Source organism: Cetorhinus maximus, chromosome 25 (assembly GCF_964194155.1).
Source record: "Cetorhinus maximus chromosome 25, sCetMax3.hap1.1, whole genome shotgun sequence".
Classification (NCBI taxonomy): Eukaryota; Metazoa; Chordata; class Chondrichthyes; order Lamniformes; family Cetorhinidae; genus Cetorhinus; species Cetorhinus maximus.
Window position 1 is genome coordinate 35,426,780 of NC_135903.1, and position 21,880 is coordinate 35,448,659.

General features: G+C 42.0%; 1 protein-coding gene across 2 annotated transcripts in view; it reads right to left on the reverse strand.

Moving 5' to 3' along the window:
• LOC144668052 (myosin light chain kinase, smooth muscle-like) overlaps positions 1–21,880 on the reverse strand; it is a 69,954-nt gene that overhangs the window by 31,153 nt on the left and 16,921 nt on the right. For both annotated transcript variants that reach the window (XM_078529805.1, XM_078529806.1), the window contains exons 2-9: positions 19,111–19,227; positions 17,441–17,593; positions 14,923–15,093; positions 8,175–8,213; positions 4,292–4,419; positions 3,553–3,706; positions 2,915–3,217; positions 209–305 (exon numbers count right to left, since the gene is read on the reverse strand). In XM_078529805.1, the coding sequence (XP_078385931.1) occupies positions 209–305; positions 2,915–3,217; positions 3,553–3,706; positions 4,292–4,419; positions 8,175–8,213; positions 14,923–15,093; positions 17,441–17,593; positions 19,111–19,227 (1,162 nt within the window). The remainder of the gene's footprint in view (positions 1–208; positions 306–2,914; positions 3,218–3,552; positions 3,707–4,291; positions 4,420–8,174; positions 8,214–14,922; positions 15,094–17,440; positions 17,594–19,110; positions 19,228–21,880) is intronic.

Below are 21,880 nucleotides of genomic sequence, written 5' to 3' on the forward strand. Positions count from 1 at the left end.
TATCTACAGTGTATTCCAGTTCACACAATTGTGGTTCGGCAATCTATCATCTGGAAAATTCCTAAATCCAGAAAAGATTCATCCCAGGCATTCCAGACTCGAGAGATTATAGTGTATAAGGTACTCCACACTGAAAAGTCACCAGACTTCTGTGCCACATTAAAAACAAAAGGCAAGTTATGGGTGGACTGGTATTGTTGACACTTACACGCCAAGACACTCTTGCTGTATGTATAGATCTGTCAATTTCTGAGATGTATTTATTGTCACACGGTACTCTGGCTCTTCATTCTCCTCGTCTTTCTCTTCAAAAAGAAAACAGATAACTGCATTAAAAGAACAGTAAGATGGCAACAACTACTCCTAACAGCCCATTCTGTCTTACCTGTCTCATTTCTGAAGCAAACATCGGGTGTATAAGCCATATGGTCATCAGCTTGGAAGGGATGGCGTTTTGATGTTTCCAATCCTTGCCCCCCCACAGTACAACTGCTGTACTCATTTTCCTTAGGAAATCACACAGAATTCTCTCTACATTCAATCTATGAAAATACAACCTGAATGCTATAATCCAAACTTCAATTTGTACCCTCAGGAAAAATATATTCACTAAAACTCATACCATGCCGTATTGAGATAGACAAAAACTTTGAGACAGGTGGAGCAAGTTCCAGCCTGAATTATGGAGAAGCCAAGAAGAAGCCATTTTTGTTTCATTCTGCAGTAGTTATGTCAGAAGCAAACTTTATCTTCATCATGTTCAAATTTAAGTGGGAGGCTAGGTTACAAGATTCTGAACAGTAAATGAAAATAGGTTAAATAAAAGGAGCTATTAAGAACAATCATTCAAAATTCCACTTGTGCACCATTTCCATTTACCATCTTTCTCTGTCACTACTTACATCCCTATGAACGTTTTGGCAATTATTCTGAGGCTTCTTCTCATCCACCCCACTGCACCCACCACCACACCATCCCATCCCGCCACTCCCATCAATAGCACTCCTGGGAATCCTTCTCCCTGCCTTCACAAAAGGAAGAGAAGAGGAGAAAAAAGAGGGATGGAAAGCAGGCTAGTGGCTTCCTGTGTCTACCCATCATCACCTTCAGACCTCGAGATGCTGGTTCCCTACATTTAAAAAGGATTACTGCATGCAGAGGCTGGGATAGCAGAGCTAATTAGAAAAATTAAATGAGCGAATGCCTGACCCATGCGCAATGGTTTCCTGGAGGAAGACCAATCACAATGTGCCATGCTTTCAGTAGCATTACACAAAGGAAAACATGCCAGAGAAGCCAACAGCAGTAAAGCCCGACTGATGGTGTTTTGTTATGGCTAGCAAACCATGTGTGAAGAGTTGGTAACACATATCTAGCAACGATCATGATCATCATAGTTTCCAGGTAAGTAGATGAATGCAAAATTGTGCCACATTCTGCAAGGATGCCTGCAGCTAATGTGCAGGATAGGTTTTTTTTCATTCTATGTGACGGGAAGTGGGTACTGCTGGCAAGGCCAGCATTTGTTGCCAATCCTTAATTGCCCTTAGACTGAGTGGCTTGCTAGGCCATTTCAGAGGGCAGTTAAGAGTCAACCACATTGCTGCGGGTCTGGAGTCACATATAGGCCAGACCAGATAAGAGTGGCAGATTTCCTTCCCTAAAGGACATTAGTGAAGTAGATGGGTTTTTATGACAATCGATGATTGATTCATGGTCAGCATCATTGATGGCGAACTCTCAATTCCACATATTTTGTTAATTGTATTTAAATTTCATCAGAGGCCAAGGTGGGATTTGAACCCATGTCCTAGAGCATTAGCTTGGGTCTCTGGACTACTAGTCCAGTGACATTACCGCTGCTCCATCATCTTCCCCAGCAGACAACAACAATAGCAGTCAGCTGTAGCCTCAAGCCTGACTCCCTTGTCAAAATACTGCAATACAAACCTTTGGAAATGGCAACAGAGTGATAAACAGCGCTATCTTTCTTATAGCATCACTTCTATTTCAACAGCCAAACAGTGCAGGGCTGCACTGTCACTTCAACTAATTCCTGAACCTTGTGTTTTCTTTCACCTAATCCTTTCCATTTGCATTCTTGGCAAAAACTTGAAATGTTATCTGAATTTTTCCTACTTTTAAGAATTTTTGACCCCCTATTCTGCCTCCTATTTGGAACTCTCTATGTCACCAACCAACAATTTTCTGCTTCCACCATTTTGTTAACCCACTGTTACACCCATTCAAATACATCTAGAGCTAAGCACGGTTATGACCTGGGAAAATTGAGTGCTATTAACACACTACTAATCTAGTGAGGTGTGTGTGCACCCATTCTTCACTATTTAGAATAGAGATGGGCCAGCACATGGAAATCAGCCCAGTATGTTCCCACTACTCCTGGCAAACTTCCAAAAGATTGATTCAAATTACTGAGATGCTGCAGAGCCCATGGCATCATAACCCAGCAGAACCCAGCACATTTAAGATAGACCAAGAGAAAATTGGGAACTTTGCTTATTCCACCCAACAGATGTCCCTAGGGCTTAAAGTGCACTAGAGCTACTCCCAGTCAGATCCATTATTGCTAATGAACCTAAGATGTACCATCTAGTCAGCTTCTTCATGTCCAGACATTTGCAACAGGTGGCATTCAGTCTTGTTTCTATGGTTCAATCATTGAGTTTAGGATGAATTAGGAAATTGAACAAAACAGACACAATTACCATCACTCAACTCTATTCTTAATCCCACAGACTGGAAAAATATTTGTGAATTCAGGTAGATTTTTCATAACTCTAATAGCCCAAATTTGGACATGTGTGTGCATGCATTATCTGTGCGTACGATTAAATATTTTAACATGTCAGTCATGTCAAAATAAAATAAATCAGAGGACTCAAATTCTTACCTTCTACATCGTTTAGCTTAACAGGTGTGGATTCCTCACCAACTTCACTAATGCCATAAGAGTTCACTGCATATATGCGGAAGCTGTACTCTGCATCTGGCTTTAGACAGTTCACATGATAAGAGGTGCTACTGCATGAATCCGTCAATGTTTTCCACTCCGAATCTCCAGATTGCTTTATCTCAATGATGTAGGACTTGATAGCGCTCCCACCATCATAACATGGACCAGACCAGGACAGGGAGAGGGAGTCCCTACACAACTCAGAGATATACGGTCTTCCAGCTGGAGGCTCCGGCCTGTCTGAGAAAAGCGGTAAACTGGGTTTTAACATGAGTTGGCATTTGTCCCACCATCTAGTCCACCTTGGGTTCAGTTATCTATCAAACATTCAATCCACATCGGCCTCTATTAAGCTGCAGCTATACAGGACATCTGTAAACAAAATGTGATGATGTGGCCTTTCCTTTGTTTATATACATAAACAACATTTCTCACATTCTTGGGATAATAAAAAGCAGGCAGAGTTTTGAGATGTGTGGAAGTTCAATAACTCAAATCATTTGCACCTCATCTTTTTATTGCTATTCTTTTGCTGCATTAATTTTCCTCAGCAGAATGCTTGGTACTTCACTTACCTACAACAGCCAGATTGATCTGATGCTGCACACTCCCGTTTCTGTCCTTCACCACTAGTGTGTAATGGCCTGTGTCATCCATTTGCACGTCCTTTATCACCAGTTTGGTCTCAGTGTCTGTTGTGTCCACAGAAGTTCGAGAACTATTCAAGATCTGAAGTAAATGGATGAGCTGAGATGACAATGAACAGTCCAAATAAACAGCTAAATGACAGACCAATGTGCTACAACCTAAAAGAACATTCCTTGGGCAAAGAATGATTGGAGTACCAGACAGTGCAATGAGTGCAGTGCAGAAGGAGAACAATATGTTTTCACATTAGGGGGAAGGGAGGGAAGTCTAAGAAAGCACTGACATGTTCCTACCAAAGGTAGGGGCAGCAAAAGCTGAGAGAAAGGTTGCATAAGGACGAGGGAGAACGAGAAAGAAGAGAAGAGGTTACAGATGAGAGTGAAAAACACAAAATATATAAGGAACTTTTTGAAATAAATTGTTAAGAATCTTTCCAGCTGTGGGAGCAATAATCCAGTCTTGGGCTCAATCGAGTCAAGAGTTATTGCAGGGATAAGAAGCAAATTTATTATGAAGTCTATTCCAATCATTTAAGTAATTCTACATGGTCCAAGGAAGGAGCAGATTTTAGCAGCTGATTGCCCTCTTCTTCCTCTAGCTTTTCTAATGTAACTGCTAGACCACATGTTGATATAGCTGGTATCTTGAGGGTCAAATTTTGTATACCTGGTCTTTCTGTTTAAGCCATGTAGCAGCAATGGGCGGAGTTCCTATAATCCCCATGTACAGTTCTGCCTGTTGTCCTGCCTTTACCTCCACGTGTGTCTGGGGATCCACTAACTGAGGAGGCTCCACTGTAATGCAAGGACAAACAAAGATCAAACACATTCAATCTGTTTCATTTACCATTTCAGGTAAAGACGACACTTTGTTCATGAGAGGTTTAACAAGGTTGATTAAACAATGGAAGTTTAATACAAATTGTCTCCTAAAGTAACTGAGATGTGGCGAATAGGATTACATTTACGATATCAATACCTATGCTGCCGTGTGAAAGGAGGCTTAAATCAAAAAAACTCTCTTTTCCACAAGGTGTAATTTCAACTGTGATTCCCAAAATTTCATCCAGACAAATGATGGGATATAATCTTCTCTCAGCGGAGTTGGTGATAAAATGAGATTAAGTAAAGTGAGAGGATGCTTGTGTGGATCATTGTTGTAAGAACATAAAGTAATAAAAGCAGGAATATGTCACATGGCCCATCGAGCCTACTCCATCATTCAATGAAATCATGGCATTGTTCATGTTCTGAGCAGGCATCCAACAAAGGAAGTAACTGCAGCCAGTCTGTCTTCAACATGTATTATACTGGGTTTTGTGATTAAACCTAAGTGCAGGCAACTTTTCCCTGTCACACAGTTTCGCCCCCACCCACCCAGGTGGAAACTGGTTACATTTGCCCTAACCTTTCCCCAATTAGTATCAGCCGCTCTTAATCATGGCTATAGCATCACTCAATTGGCACAGAATTAACAGGCAGGTCTTCCACATCTTTCCATATCACTCAATTTCCTTTGTGCCCAAAAAATATCAATCTCAGCCTTGGATATATTCATTAGCTGACCAGCACCCACAGTTTGCTGGGTAGAACAGTTCAAAGATCCACAACCCTCCAAGTGAAGAATTTTCTCCTCATCTCAGGTTTAATGGCTGACCTGAAACTACAACCTCTAGATCTGGACTGTCCAGCCAAGGGAGACAGCCTCTACCCTGCCAAGCTCCCCAAGAGCTTCATACATTTCAATGAGATCAACTCTCGCTCTTCCAAATGCCAGAAAACATAAGCCCATTCCAATCAATCTTTCCACATAGGACAGCTTTCTCATCTCAGGAATCAATCTAGTATCTAGTGGGCAAAATCTTTGCTCCGTTGGAGGGGGTGGGGGGTAAGTGTGGAGGCGGGCGTGGGTGGGCGGCCCTCCGATCGGCCCCCCGGATTGGAGTGGGCATCACCACTTTTAGTGGGCAGGCCTTAGTGTGATGTCCGCAGAGAAGCCCTATGCGTTTCCTGTGCGGGCGGAAGGGATTCCTAAGATCGCGAAGGAGCGCTCTGATCTCCCTGAGACTAAGTGCTGCCTCAGGGAGGTCAGTTCCCAAAGTAAGAAAGTTACTACAGTGAAAGTTTCATTCACCATCCATGTCCCCTCATGTGACAATGTCACATGAGTTGGGACATGGACATAACATTAATTAAGTGTCTCTTAATTTTTTGAGTCAGCAATGAAACCTCATCCCTCCCGTGGATGAGGTTTCCTGCTTTTTCAGGTGGCCACCAGCGCTCCATACCTGCCCGCCAACCTTAAGGTTGGACGGGCAGGTCCACTAATGAGCTTAATTGTTTTTTGAATGGGCCCAATAGGCCGTTGACAGGTCGGTGGGTGCACAGCTGACTCGGCTGCGCCCCCGCCAACCTGAAAATGCAAATGGCGAGTGGTGATGTCGGGAGTTCCGCCCAATGTCATCCCGCGTTATTTTACGCCTCAGCAACCCAGCCCCGCCCCCGCTCACCGACGGGAAATTTCTTGCCAGTGAGCCTTTGTTGCACCTCCTCTAAATCAAATTTATCCTTTTTTAGGTAAGCTGACCAAAATTGTACACTGTACTCCCGATGCGGTGTCACCAAAGCCGATATTACAGCAAGACTTCCCTACTGTTAAATTCCAAGCCCTTGAAATAAAGGTTTGACATTTGCCTTCCTAACTTAGTGTACTTGTCTGTACTTTTGTGATTTTTTAAAAATTCATTCACGGGATGTGGACTTCACTGGCTGGGCCAGCTTTTATTGCCCATCCCTAGTTGCCCTTAAGAAGGTGATGCTGAGCTGCCCTTCTTGAACTGCTGCAGTCCCTGTGGTATAGGTACACCCACAGTGCTGTTAGGAAGGGAGTTGCCAGGATTTTGATCCAGCGACGGTGAAAGAACGGTGATATATTTCCAAGTCAGGATGGTGAGTGACTTGGAGGGGAACTTCCAGGTGGTGGTGTTCCCATCTATCTGCTGCCCTTGTCCTTCTAGGTGGTAGTGATCAGAAAGGTGCTGTCTAAGAAGCCTTGGTGAATTTCTGCAGTGCATCTTGTAGATGGTATACACTGCTGTTACTGTGCGTCAGTAGGTCCTTTCAAATCCCAAGTTACCATTCTCTCACCTCTAAAAAAAAATCCTGCCTTTCCAATCTTTTATTGAAGTGAATAATTTCACACTTCCCCTCATTACAATCCATCGGTCACCTTATTGGCCAATCACTAAATCAGTCTACATCCCTTTGCAGCCTCTTAATCCCCCTCACAGCTTGTTTATTTATTTTTAGTAAACTTGGATATATTTCACTCAGCCTCTTCATCCAAGTTATTGATAGAAATTGTAAATAACTGAGGCCCAAGCACCAATTCTTGCGACACTTCACCAGTTACATCCTGCTGAGCCATTTATTCCAGTACTCTGGTTAACAAATGGAAAACAATCTTCAATGCATTATAACATATTATCCTCAATCCCATGAGCCTTAAACTTGCATAGCACCCTATCAAATGCCTCTGGAAATCCAAATATACCACATTCATAAAACAGTTTTGTCACTGCCTGATCATATTATGATTTTCCAATTATCCCGTTACCAATCCTGTTGTGCCAAATGGCCTGTAAAGTCAATGTAAAGGACCCTGTGTGAAATTAATTTAGGCAGTGTCAACTTCTGGCACAAGAGCACCTTTACAGATTGTCTCACAGAAAAATCTTAAAGCAATGAATTACTTTGAAACGCAGGGGCTTGCGCTAGTAAAACTAACCACAACGCCAACAACTCACTCAGAGATCATAAGAGCATATGAAATGGAAAATTAAAACTGATATGTTGCTAGGAGGTTGGAGTTTGGATAATCTGTTGGGAAGGAGTGAAAAGGGATTCAAGCTCACATATGAAAATCATTCTATCAACCAAAATTACTCTAGGACATGCCAAGGTCATTTTGTGTGGCTCCATCTTTCTTTTTAAAAAAAAATGCAATTAAAACTTCTTGAAGTTGCACTTGTTCTGTTGGTTGGAGAAATGGTGTAAACAGATATTTTTATTTTGTATGGTTAGGCTGCAATACTGAATAAATGTTCACACGTGATAATAAACTAGCATAGTTTAGAAGGAAGTAGTGGAAAATTATAGATTTGATCCACACAGGAGCTGACTTGTGCATATATATTCTCACCGTCAAGTTTGATCAAACATATTGAAATTGTGACAGTCAAATGATTAACCATATTCAATAGCTATATAATTTAACTATATGCATTTTCTCACATTCCAGGGAGAGATATGGGAAGCATTTTAGAAACAAACAAATACAACATGTAGGATTCACAAGAAACTCAATTCCTATGAGCTTCAGGCAATACTAAATGTTGAGCTCATTCATTCTATTTAACCCATTAGGGCACAGTCTGAGCCAACTGCAAAGCTCACTGGACAACAGCTCCCTGAGAAACTGTAGCCAGTAGTGTGGTCCCCGTCTGTAAACATGAAATCACAGCTCATCGGCTTGAAGACAGAAAAATCACCTGGTTTAGAAGACAGCTTCTTCTTCGAAGGGGATGAGCCTGAAAGAAGGGTAAAATTTTTTAAAGTGTTAAGAACAGGTTTGAACAGATGAATGAAAGAAGCACACCAATGAAGGTCAGTGATGTGGGTGGAGGAGTAAGTAAATACAATATTCACTGATTCACACATTTAATGAACATAAGTACATTCCAAATTAAACACAGAAAATGCCGGCAATACACAGCAAGCTTGGCAGCATCGGTGGAGAAAGAAAACAGTTAACCTTTCAGATTGTAACATTTCATCAGTAGTATTTTGCTTTCAGATAAAGACTGGAATGACTAAGCATGCATGCCACAGAAACCTACAGTTCCCCCGCACATCACTGCCACCAATCACAATGTCTAATTACCTCTTGGATAACTCCAGTATTTTATAAACTTACTATTTTACATACCTCAATGAGGTTCTCGTCCTTGCCCCCTCTGAAGGCTGAAGAGCTTAAATTGTTCAGTTCTTTCCTTTTAATTCAGGCCTTTGACACTAGGCTCATGATCCTTGCCTCCATCTTTTTGAGGGCTTACATATTTCTCTTGTGCATGGACATGCAGGGCTCCACACTGAGCAAGCTATCACCTGGCCTGAGCAATATACAACCTCAACGTCAGAATAGTCTACCGATTTGGAAATGTGGCTCAACATTCTCTTTGATAGGTCAAACCCTGCTCCAAAATAACTGGACATGATCAGTGTGGAGTCCATCAGTCTTGGGTCTCTTTTGGTTTTGCCCGCTAGCTGGCACAACACATCCTAAAAAATAATAATATTGTGCAACAATCTCTTCACCTCTCCACTGAATTTGTAGGCCCTTCTATAGTTCCTTGGCTGCTTTCAATCAAAACACCCACCTATCCAGTTTAATGCCATCTGTGAATCTGGCAACTTCCACTGTGTTTCTAAATCCAGAGCTTTCTTTTAAGCAGCAGTAAGATTTCCAGCACCAAACCCCCGAATATGCATGTCTTGGCTGAAACCAACTAACTCAGGAGCCTTTTAAATCGTAATATTCAAATTAAACTGTGGAGTTGATGCGCCAGCATAATTGTTCCCAGTAAACATCACCAACACTTACAACAATAAACACAACTGAGTGTTGTTGGCGTAGAACAGAAGGCGGTCACCATCCTAGCTGTCGAGGCAACTTTCTGGAAGCCAACTAGAAATGAGGGCATTACATTGAGAGAGGAGTTTCAAAGGCTCTTGCTTTTAGTTGGATGGTACATAGCTTCAGGAGAAGAGATACGCGCACACTCACGCACGCAGACATATAAACACACACACAATAGCTGATCATTTTTAAAGATATCCTTACCATAAATAAACCAAACATGCCTAAAGGGCTGGATTTTAATGATCTTAGAAATAAGTGCTTCTATTCCTTAATGCTTCACTAAGGATTGCTCATTGCTGGATTTACCTTATTCCTGAATTTGCCCCATTCATTTCACACCAAAATGCTTCACATCTTCAACAAGTGAAGGGGCTTTTAAGGAGACAATCCTCCATCTGAGATCACACTAGCATATTTACTCCCATGTGCTAATCAAAAGATGAGGCAGCGAGTTTAGCAAGGCTCAATAGCCACTCCTTCAATACAACGGGAATAGTAATGAAGGAGTGCTTCCTGACGGCTCAATGATTTTCAGATGAGGGCTGTGCCAAACCTCACCGAAGGCCTGCTCTTCAATGGATTCACTAAGTTATAGTTAGATGTTTGCAGGTTCAATCCTTGGTTTATGCCAAGTATTTTACCCACCCTCTAAACTTTCCTGGGAAAAGTAATTCACAGGCCTTTATATGGCTTCATGACCTCAATGTCCCAAAGCAATTACATCCAATGAAATACTTCTGAAGCACAGTCACTGTTTTAACGTAAGGTCCACAAACACCAATGAGTTAAATGATCAAATAATCTGTTTTAGTGGTGTTGTTTGAGGGATAAATGTTTGCCAGAATAATGCTCCTCTTCGAATAATACCATGGGATCTTTTACACCTGTTTGGAGAGGGCAGATGCAGCTGAAACTTAATATTTCATCCAAAAGATGGAACCTCCTACAGTGCAAGAGGAGATACTTCAATCTCCATATTTATGGGGAAAGATTCTTCTCTTCCCCCATATGTGTATAAACACAACACAACGCAACTGGGGAGAAATACATTTGGTGGAAAAGATTGGAAGACACTTCCGGTACCAAGACCCTGCAGATGGTTCTCACAGAGAATTTGTATTAGCTCCTCCAAAGCTTAGTTAGGGGGCAGCATTGTCATCCAATTTGACTGACTCACCCGGTGCAAGGAAGGGTTTCACGTGAAGTCGAATTTCAGGAAATCATTTTAATTCCCAAAAACGTATGGGTTGGAATCACAGGGTGATGTAAAAAAGAAATTGAAAATCTCAACCCCAACACCATCCAACCACTTTGGGTGTAATGGAGGGGTGGATGGGGGGGTTGGGGTGGTAGTGGACAGGGCAGATGATCAACTCACACCACTGATTAACTCTGGGAAATCCAGCAGCTCAAGCGAGTGAGGACTGCTTTGGGGAAAAGATAAGTGCATTCATAGCACTGCTTGTGGTCCATGAGGAATAGAAACTCGCTCTCTTCTGCTCAATTCAGCCTTACCTTCTTTTCTGCAACTAAACCACACCTTCGAGCAAAAGACTCCCACCTCCTGTATCTGAAATTGGATTTCCCCTTAGACCCCTCCCCCACACTCCCACAAACACAGTAGCAGGTCCCTTACCTGCTCCTGTGACCTCCTCCAGTGTTCCCTACCCAACTGGGAGCCAAGCTTGTCAATCAGGCTGGCTTCAGGGCAGGGAATCTGCAGGAAAAGAGGCACACTGTGGAGTTTTAGCCCCAGCTTCTTGACTTCCCAACCAAAACCCTTCACTTACACAGCCTGCCCCAGACAATATCTGGGCCTTCATTTCTAAGGTCTACACCTAGAAACGTAAACTTGCTTTTTTCTTTACAGGCTTACTTGCAAAATTTCCTTTAATCTGTGGAGCAACTCGGAACCTCCTTCACAGCCAGAGCACAAGTCACCCTCTAAGTTACCATGTATGTTGGCCATGCAAAAAGGTTTAAATGTCCCATGCATTTAAATGAATAGGTTATGCACAACTAAAATAAAGTTAGAGGGAGCAGTACTTACTTGCTGTGTATTTCCAACATTTTTCTGTTTCTATTTGGGACACTACTGGCTGATATAATGAAATCAAGAATTTTGTGAAACATAGAACCACAAGCCAGGAATGCTACTGATTGCTATAGGTAGTGACATCATAAAAAACACTGGAGAAAATTTATTTTGATTTTCTTAAGGAAACCATGAACACATTCTAAATGATTATATTTATGATTTTATTCGGAACAAGCAACCAGAGGAAATCTCCAGCCTGTGTTTGATGTTATAACATTCCCAATCAACAAACAACAAAGTAGTGCCCTGGAAATAGGTATCACTGGGGCATAAGTCTGGTCAATCTTTGGTAAAGCAAAATATTGTTTTCTTTCCTGTCCACCTCCAAAACTGAAGCATTTCTATCAATGATAGACAAAATATTGATGCATTGAAAAGACTAGTAAATTGCCTGAAGATTCCAGTAGCTAAATACTTCAGGAACCAGGTATTTGAAAAAGTCGCTTCAGATATTCAGTTCACCATATTGAACACAGTTAAGATTTTCTGGAAGCCATATTATCCTTTCATTCCCCATTCCACCCACAACCCCCTCTCAAAGTTGTTTCCCCTGTTCACGCATGTCCTTCAGTCTTACCCCTCCCTGCCTCTTTAACCACCTCCAATCTACAAGCCTCTGAGAATTCTGTGTTTCTCGATTCTTGGCCTCTCATTCATCCCCAGTTTCCTTTGCCCTACCACTGAAGGCCATGCCTTCAACTGCTTAGGCTCTATGCTTTGGATTTCCTTCCCTAGACCTCTCCATCTACTTTAAGATGGTCCTTAAAATCTCTCTTTGACCAAGGTTATCCTAATATCTCTTAATGTGGCTCAGTATCACATTTTTTCTGATAAGCACTCCTGTGGAGTGCCTTTAGTCTGTTAAAGACACAACATAAACATATGCACAGGTCCTAGACTCATGCCTTTGCAAAAGGGATGGCACAAGGAGATGTACAATTGCATCCTAGCAACATACCTCTCTTCTGTTAAGCATTCAATCTCTCTCTCTCCCCCCACTCTTCCTCCCACACCCACCCTTCATATGCACACACCAACCCGCCTCCTACCAACCACTTTGGGTGTAATGGAGGGGGTGGTGGGTGGGGAGGGTGGTGGAGGACAGGGCAGATGACCAACTCACACCACGGATTAACTCCGACCTTGGGAAACCTGGCAGTTCAAGGGAGTGAGGGCTGCTTTTTGGAAAAGATAAGTGCACTCATAGTACTGCTTATGCGGAGGGGGAATAGAAACTCTCTCTCCCTTCTGGCGCAATTCAATCTTACATTCTTTTCTGGAATCCAGGAATAAAGTCAGCACCTCTGCAGAATGAGATGAGAAGCAAATTAAAGCTGATGAGCTTAGGGCGAGGTGCCAGGTATTCCTGCAGTACCATGTTGCGCCCCCTCTGCCTGGCAGGCTCCAAGTGGACCAAAAATTATTTGCATACAACACCCTGCCATCAATCAGCTCCTGCGCCAGGTTTTCTATCTACATGAAATTTGGCTTCTTGTAATTTTAAGGTCATTTTTCTACTCGAAGAATAACTTTGGTTTATGTAAGTTTTTACAGCATTGTTGCTAAACACGTTGAAACAAATAGGAATGCTACGTTTTAGAGGAAAAATAAGCTGAAGTCCCTCACCACTGAGGATCTTGTCAATCACAATATTAACGGGAAAAAGCACTAATGTTAAATCAGCTCAAGCTGAAAGCTGTAGATAACTGTAGAAACTGATTTGAGATATTAAAGTGTTTATGAGGAATTTCTCTCATTTTAACAGGAATACCTGGTCACTATGGTTGAAATAGATTTAATGTTAATTCAAAAAACAATAGACAACAGGAATGTTAGCAAATGCATGAAGTGCTTTGCCCAAACAAGTTTGTTTGGTGACGATTGTCTAACTGGAGTGAACCTGCCAGACCTTACCTAGGAGTTTTGTGGGATGGGGTTATTATTCTAATGGACCAGGAAACTGTATAATCCTATCTTTCCTGTTAGCAGCCTGTACTTTCACTATGGAGATACTGGTGAGAAGATCATGCTTTCAAAAGATTTCCAGGATAGCGGACCAGATTGCTTGCACATTCCTGGATTTAAGCAGTGATCCTTTTTGACTGGCATGTTCCACTGCTCATTTATGATGGTGAAGGTGGGGGTGGCGGGGGGGGAAGGAAATGAGAAGATGGAGGTTATTCTATGGGACAGCGATGAATTCTTTTGCTCACTAACAGTGAGAGATGCACCAGTCTGTGTATTACAGGAGGCCCCTGAATCCCTGGGAACCACCCAAGTGTCCAGGGCAATGGGTCTGAGGTCTGACTGATTAGTATTGGTCTTTGTGGCACCCTGGAAATCTTTCTAAACCAATGTACACAATTACACCAACAAATGCATTGCACCAGTCTGTGTCCCAGTAATGAACAATGATGAGAAGAGTCACTCTAGTCTATTCAGTCTGTCCAGTATAACTGCAATGCCGTGTGCCTCATAATAGATACGCTAACCACCGCCTAGTAGCCATCTAACACACAGGAAAGTAAAAAAGATAAAGGCCAAACCAATTAGGGAAATAAAAAATGTGGAAAATCCTTCTCTGACCACTGAGGCATCAAAAGTAGCGTTGGAGACCAATTTGGTTCTGATCAAATGCCATGCAAGCAAAATACACAATTACACTAGCTTCTAAACTAGTTTAAAATTCTGCAAGGTAGATTTTTAGGTGCATTAAAGACAATTAGCTATTGTAATTGTTAGAAGGATAGAGATAGCCGAGAAATTTTTTTTTTCACCCAGAGCGTGCTGGGGGTCTCTGCCTGAAAAGGGTGGGTGGGAGAGGCAGAAACCCTCATGCTATTTTAAAAAAAACTTAGCTATGCACTCAAAGAGCTGTAAGCAAAAGGGCTATGAAGCAAATGGAAAGTAGGATTAGGATGCATGGCTCTTCTTTGGCCAGAACAGACACAATGGGCCAAATGGTCCTACTCTGTGCTTTAAATTTTCTGTGAATCTATGGGCCAGCTTGATGAGGAAATGTGGCACATTTCAATACCATTTTCTCCCTGTATTATGCAATTGGAGCAGCGTGCCATTTAAATGCCACATAAGACATTGGTCAGAATGCATGTCAATGTATGTTGCTAATTTCTGAACAGTCACCAGCTTGCGTGTCATCCTCGGAGATGATGATTGGCAGTGCTTTGATAAAGGTTGCCCTCTGTGGTTTACCACTAACCTGCCTCACTGAAGGATGGTAATGCAGATGAGGCACTAGTGGCATACTGGCATTTTTGGAACTATAACCTACAAAATTATCAACAAGGACAGCTAGAATTGAGCATAAAATTGGAAACAAAGTAATCAGATGAGTAAATGGGAGATGACTGACTAGTTGGTTTAAATTGTACATGCACTAAGAAGAATAGATGTCACCTCACACTGTTATAAGACTAATGTTAGTAGTAATTACTGTTGAATTAAAAAGCACTCATCTTACACAAATCTTCAGCATTACCTTTAGGAAGGCTTCTGTTCTTTGCACTCTGCCTCTCTTCTTGGGGACTCAAAAAATTGGTTGAAAATTGGGCCTTTTCAACCTTGGATCCAGTACCATGATGTTTACTTTCAATTCCACTGTCACAGTTAGTGTTTCTCATTTGTTTTAGTCGTTGAAGTGTTTCAAAGTCTATTAAACAGAGGACATATCTTCGTATTTATTTCATATTGTTCCAAATGGATAATAAACATAACGAATTAAACAGGCTCTCTATATCTAAAGGGCATTGCACCACACCCTTCCTAATTGGTCCAATTACGGTATTATTGGATCCACTTTTGGCTTACCCTGTGGATTACTGAATCAGTTGTTCATGTGAGGACATCCCGTGCCAAGGAGATTAAAAGAGCACTGAATTTGATCTGTTCTGCATGTGCAGAAACAAATACTGTATCAAACAGATACCAGAGCAGATATGTACTTGAATAGAACCAGCACAAGCATGAACAGATTTTGCAGCAGTGGATAAGAATAGGAAGGGACGAATATAACCGAAAAGCAGAAAAATTAAGAATTCAACTTGTAATATTGTGAAAATTACTACTAAAGCAAAATGTCTCGATACAACTTAGCTCTCAATTTACAGCTGGCCAACAATAAAAAAAAATGTGAGAACTGCACCTCTCAGATGCCTCACATTTTCTGAAGGATTTCACAATCTTGCCATCATCATCATCTTATCAGGTATTCAACAGGTTTTCTCTGATCCTCCACCCTGGTGAAAGTTCATAGTGTCAGCCCAGCTACAGCTCCTGTTATGTGAATTTTGCTGGGTGTTCCTTAGCTGAAGGAGGTGTCTTTTGAAAGGAGGCTTAAAGGTGAGACAAGGGCAGGGTTGGGAGAGAGGAGGGTGCAAAGGAAAATTTTTGTTAAAGACTGTTTCAATCCTGTGATAGTGTCGGCAACCTGACTGGATAGATTGGAACATGAGTTGTGGGAAGATAACAGAGGTTTGGTGGACAGCAAGTTCAAGACTTCAAATGAAAGGGAAAACTTTTCGTGATGCTTCACAGGGGCAAAAAGGAATTTGGAAAATGACACAAAAGGAGGAGACAAGAGAAGTTCTCTAAATGTTGGTTAAAGAGATAGGTTTTAGGGAAGGTCTTAAAGGAAGAGTAGAAGGGGCTTAGAATAAACTTCAAAGATTGGCATCATCATGATTGGAGGCATGGCCATTAATGATGGGATGGGTGTGGTGGTTGGTGGGGGGTGAGGGAGAAAAGGCAAGAAGCCAGAGTCAGAGCGATGGTGAATGTGGGAGGTTTTTCAGTATTGGAAGAGTAATAGGAAGAACCAAGACCATGAGGGATCTAAACACAATGAGAATTGTTATGTTGAGGCACTAGAGGACCAGGAGCCACTGTAGATCAGTGAGGGCAAGTGTGATGGGTGGTCATGAGCACACGCAGAGTTAAGGATGAGCAGAGGTTGAGATGGCGGAGAATGAGAGGCTGGCCAGGTGAACATTGGAATGTTTGAATCTGGAGGTGACAAAGGTGTAAATATAGGTTTCAGCGAGAGATGGGCTGAGGTAGGGACAGACTCGAGCAATGTCAGAGAGGTGGAAGTAGGCTGTCTTTGCGAAAGAAATTATATGGGGGTCAACCAGGACACAGAGGTTGCAAAAAGCATAATTAAATGCTTTCAAAAGGAGATTATAACAATTGTTTGAAAAGTAGGAATATTAAAGTATATGGGGGAAATGAGGAACATGGAATTAGACTCAATGGCTCATGTGGGGAAAAAAACACTGGCACAAATTTCATTGGCTAAATGGTCTATTTCCATACTGTAATATTCTATGATCTGAACTGAGCAAAAATTTAATATCAGACTTAAAAAAACAAATATTTGTGGTCAAAATTCATTTCAGGTCAGAGACAGTGCAGAAAAGGTTCACAAGAATGGTTTCAGAGATAAGGAACTTCAGTCACTTAGATAGATTGGAGAAGCTAGAACTGTTTTCATTGGAGTAATGAAGATTGAGAGGAGATTTGATAGAGGTACTCAAAATCATGAGGGGCCTGAACAGAGTAGATAGGGAAAAACTGTTCCCATTGGTGGAAGGATCGAGAACAAGCGGGCACAGATTTAAAGTAAGTAGCAAAAGTAGCAATGGCAGCATGAGGGAAAACTTTTTCATGCAGTGTGTCAGGATCTGGAATGAACTACCCGAGAGTGTGGTGGAGGCAAGATCAATCAAGGCATTCAAGAGGCAATTAAATTGTTATCTGAAAAGGAAGAATTTGCAAGGCTATGGTGAAAAGGTTTGGGAAGGGCACTAGGTAATTTGCTCCTACAGAGAACCAGCACAGACTCGACAGGCCAAATGGCCTCCTTCTGCGTTGCAACAATTCTATGCTTGGTTCCATCTATGGTTATCAACACTATTTAGCTGCCAACAAGAACCTACAATATTTACTTAATATCAATCACTGTACAAACAAACAGCAGCACTTTCACTGTCCTCACACACCTCGGACTGTTATTGTAGCACTGCTTGATGTTCTTCCTGCAACATTTTCTGCAACACATTCATATATTCCGGCATCTTCTGGCAAACAGTCCTCAACCACCCACTGTGCGACTCCATTACTGAAAGAAGCTCTGCCAAACTTTGCTGTTTTACCTGAAACCAGATCAGGGTCAGCATTGCGTAAAGATAGACAGCCATCAAATAACATGTACTCCGTTGAAGTTACAAGATGAAGCTATGTACTGTACCACGTATGTTCATGATGCATTATCATGATTTATAATGCATAAATTTTAACTATACTGTATACTGAATGTTTCTACGCTGTTTTATTGCTGTTCTGTTTTTGTTGGCTTCAGGGGTCACGTTAATTTTTAAGCGTTAACATTGGGTCACATTGGACAATAGTTTGGGAATGGTTTACTGTAATTAAGGTTTTAGGACCCATTCATATTTTCTTCATTCCAATGGGGGAAAAAATCAGATGCAACCACCGAGTTGTTCATGACTGTTTCTGCACTAACTCCAAGCCTGCCTCTACTTTCAAATATTTGAGGCATAGAGCACTGTCACCAAGAATTGAGGCTACTGTTCACGACTGACCTATGCTACTGGTCATTGACCACCTCAATGTTGATGGAGTGGAAGACCATGCAGATCACTAACACCATGTTTAGCATCATGTTTAGTAGTCTGATTGGTCACATGGTTACCACCAATAATTCCCTAAATGTTGAGAATTCTGCAATATGGAAGAATTGTAATGCTTCACCATTCAGCTGTTGCTTTTGCAAGTGCCCATTTTTTGGGTGTGAAACAAAAATGAAGCATACTAATTTATTAACAGGGCTACTTGGGCCCCATCTGCTCAAGTTATGGGGACCCATTTGCTAGGTGTCCCAAGCAAACGCCTAAAAGGCACAATCACCCTTAAATATATGAATGAATGGCTTAACAACTGTTGAAAGGGAGGCCCCATCTGGAAATTAGTCAGTGATGTGCAGGGCAGGTATCGGGCCTACACCAATCAGGGTTCTTCAGGGGCCACCAAAATAAGGTAAATTATTTATTTTAAAAATTCCCATTGCCTAACCTATATTGAACTCTTCATTACAGCTTTGCCCATCATTCAATAAATAGAAAGTATAATGAACAAAAAAGTGTTTCTAGGGCTCACTGGGTCTGATTCAGTTGCCAAAGGCACTTAACAGTGACAACGTCAATACTTGAGTATGGCTGATAAACACCATGAGTGATTATTATAGCTGACTTAATGACATAAAACTTGGTGTTCTCACACCAAAGGGTTCTGAAGTCAATGAAGGGAAAACAATCATATAAATATCATATTGAAATTGAGGATATTCAACCTTGAAATTGCAAGTAATGGATCATCAGTGAACAGCCAACTGCACTCAGCCACGTTAGCTAACTCATAAATGTACAACAGTCAAATTGCTACTAGGGTGAGATTTTTACTCTCTCTATACATGTCCACTTATAGATTTAAACTTGGTCCCCAAGTTTCTGCCTCTTACAGATTAAGTCATGGTCTGATTCTTTTGCACTCCTGGACATCAGAAAGCTGAACTCTTCTTAGTGTGGCCACTCTCTTGAAATCAGCCTCCCACATGCAGGTTTGAACACTCATTGCCAGGATTCAACCTCACCATTTAGAAGCCAGGAGATGGTGATTGGAGGTGTTCCAGCAACTTTCCCCTGAAGCCTGAAGGTGCTGCTTTCATCCACAGTGACATCCGTCAGGGGCTGTGAGAACATAGGGCACTCTGCAAACAGACAAATGAGAGAAGAGTCAGTGCAAATACAATACAGCAATAATGCAATACCTTGCACAAACTGTTATTTTATTCATTCATGGGATGTCAGTGTCACTGGTGAGACCAGCATTTATGGCCCGTCCCTAATTTCCTAACCCACTGCATCACCCTGCATCTCCAATGAAGGTATTTTGTCAACAGTAACTGTTGTGTATTCAGTAGGTCTCACAGAGGTTCTGAGTCTTGTATGGTTGAATATCAGCTGTTTATTGATAACACTTAACTATGTACATGCATACAAGGTGTAGCCCAAGCTAGGAGCTAACACCATGCTTCCTTCTACAGAGGAATTTGTCCAATACAAAACTGAACCTCGTCTCAGATCATGTGTCTCTTTACATCACATTGTGGGTGGTACTGTTTCCCAGTCCTACCCTTTAACCCTTGCTATGTCAGATACACTTGTACTACAATAACTTTCATTGTATAGTGTTTTTAACACAATAAAAGGCCGAGGCACTTCAGGGGCACTATATAGCAAAACAAAATTGACACCAAGTCAAAAGAGATAGGGTAATTTTTTAAAAAATTTGTTCATGGGATGTGGCCATCGCTAGCAAGGCCAGCATTTATTGCCCGTCCCTAATTTCCCTTGAGAAGGTGGTGGTGAGCTGCCTTCTTGAACCACTGCAGTCCATGTGGTGTAGGTACACCCACAGTGCTGTGAGGGAGTGAGTTCCAGGATTTGGCCAGTGACAATGAAGGAACAGTGATATAGTTCCAACTCAGGATGCCAAGTAAATTGGAGGGGAATTTGCAGGTAACGGTGTTCCCATATGTCTGCTGCCCTTGTCCTTCTAGATGGTAGCAGTCACGGGTTTGGAAGGTGCAGTCTAAGGAAGCTTGGTCAGTTCCTGCAGTGCACCTTGTAGATGGTACACACTGCTGCTACTGTGTGTTGATGGTGGAGGGAGTGAATGTTTGTGGATGGGATGTCAGTCAAGCGGGCTGCTTTGTCCTGTACGTTGTCGAGCTTCAGTCACAGACTATTATGGAGAGCCCTGGGGAATTGCCCATGAGAAGTTCAAGCTTCCTGGGCAATTCCCATGGAGTCATGGGGCAGGGCTTCTGCAGGGTCCAAAGTCAGTAACCAGAGGACACGCATTGGTAAAAAAAACCAGGGAGCAAGAGAAAAAGAGGAAGAATTGTCGGTTATTATAGAAACTAGTCACATTTTTGTGCTTTGCATTGAATGCATGAGCTGTTTCCTTGGAAATTGACAGTCCAAAGTGTGTGGGCAGGTACCAGGACGCAGGAGAATGTTTCTCCTGAGTCGGTAGCAGCAGCACACAGGAGATCATTTGTCCTGAGTTTTCCATTTCAGGAGACTCTTTGGCAATCTGTGCGGGTCAGCGACCCTATAGTGTGAAGTTTCCTTTCTTTGCCTGTTCATGGGACATGAGCACCACTGGCAAGGCCAGAATTTGTTGCCCATCCCTAATTGCCCTTGAGCTGATTGGCTTGTTAGGCCATTGCAGAGGGCAATTAAGAGTTAAGCACATTACTGTGGGCCTCCAGTCACAGCTAGGCCAGACCAGGTAAGGGCAGCAGATTACCTTTCCTTAAAAAGGACATTAGCAAACCAGTTGGGTTTTTACAACAACCAATGATAGCTATTTGGAGAAATGCCTTTGTCTTTGTACACTGTGCATGTTGTGTACAGTAGCTTTCCATAGTCATGTGACATCTGGATCACATGACCCTTGATGTCATTTCCTTTGATTCTAGAGGAGTCAAGAAGAAACCATTATAGCCACCACATGGAACAATAGCCATCATGGTCACTATTATTGAGTCTAGCTTTATATTCCACATTTATTAATTGAATTCAAATTTCCCCAGTAGTCATGGTGGTATTTGAACCCATGTCCCCAGAGCATTAGCCTGGGCCTCGATCTGGGTTACTAGTCCAGTGACATTACCACTATGCCACAGTTTCCTGCAAAGTGCTACCAGCTTTGTACTGATGCTAATCTGGAATGATGTAAACCAGGTGTCAGAGTGAATCTGGAGTAATGCAAACTCACTCCTCTAGAGATGCATAATTCAGTGCCAGGCCAGGACTTGACCCTGGCACAATTTGCACCATAAGTGCAGTGACCAAATGGAACAAAATGCAGCAATGCTACAATCTATGAGCAAGGAAAACAAGAAGAAACTGGAACATTAACACTCTTGCAAGCAAGGTAGAATGACAGACTATGGATAAAATATCAGGAGTTGAGTTCCTTAAAAAGGGAGGGGAAGAGCGTTCATAGGAACACAGGACTTAGGAACAGGAGTAGGCTATTCAACCCTTTAAGCCAGCTCCGCCATTCAATAAGATCATGGCTGATCTGGTTGCGACCTCAACTCCACTTTCCTGTCTGCCCCATGACCCATGACTCTCTTGTCTATCAAAAATCTGTTTAACTCTGCCTTGAATAAATTCAATGACCCAGCTCCATTGCTCTCTGGAGAAGAAAATTCCACATATTAATGAGAGAAAAGAAATTCTCATCTTCATTTTAAATGGTAGACCTCTGTTATAGAGCTGATTTTCCAGGCAACTTTGGTGGAAACATTGAACTTTATTTACAAGACGGCAGCAGCAGCTACATAT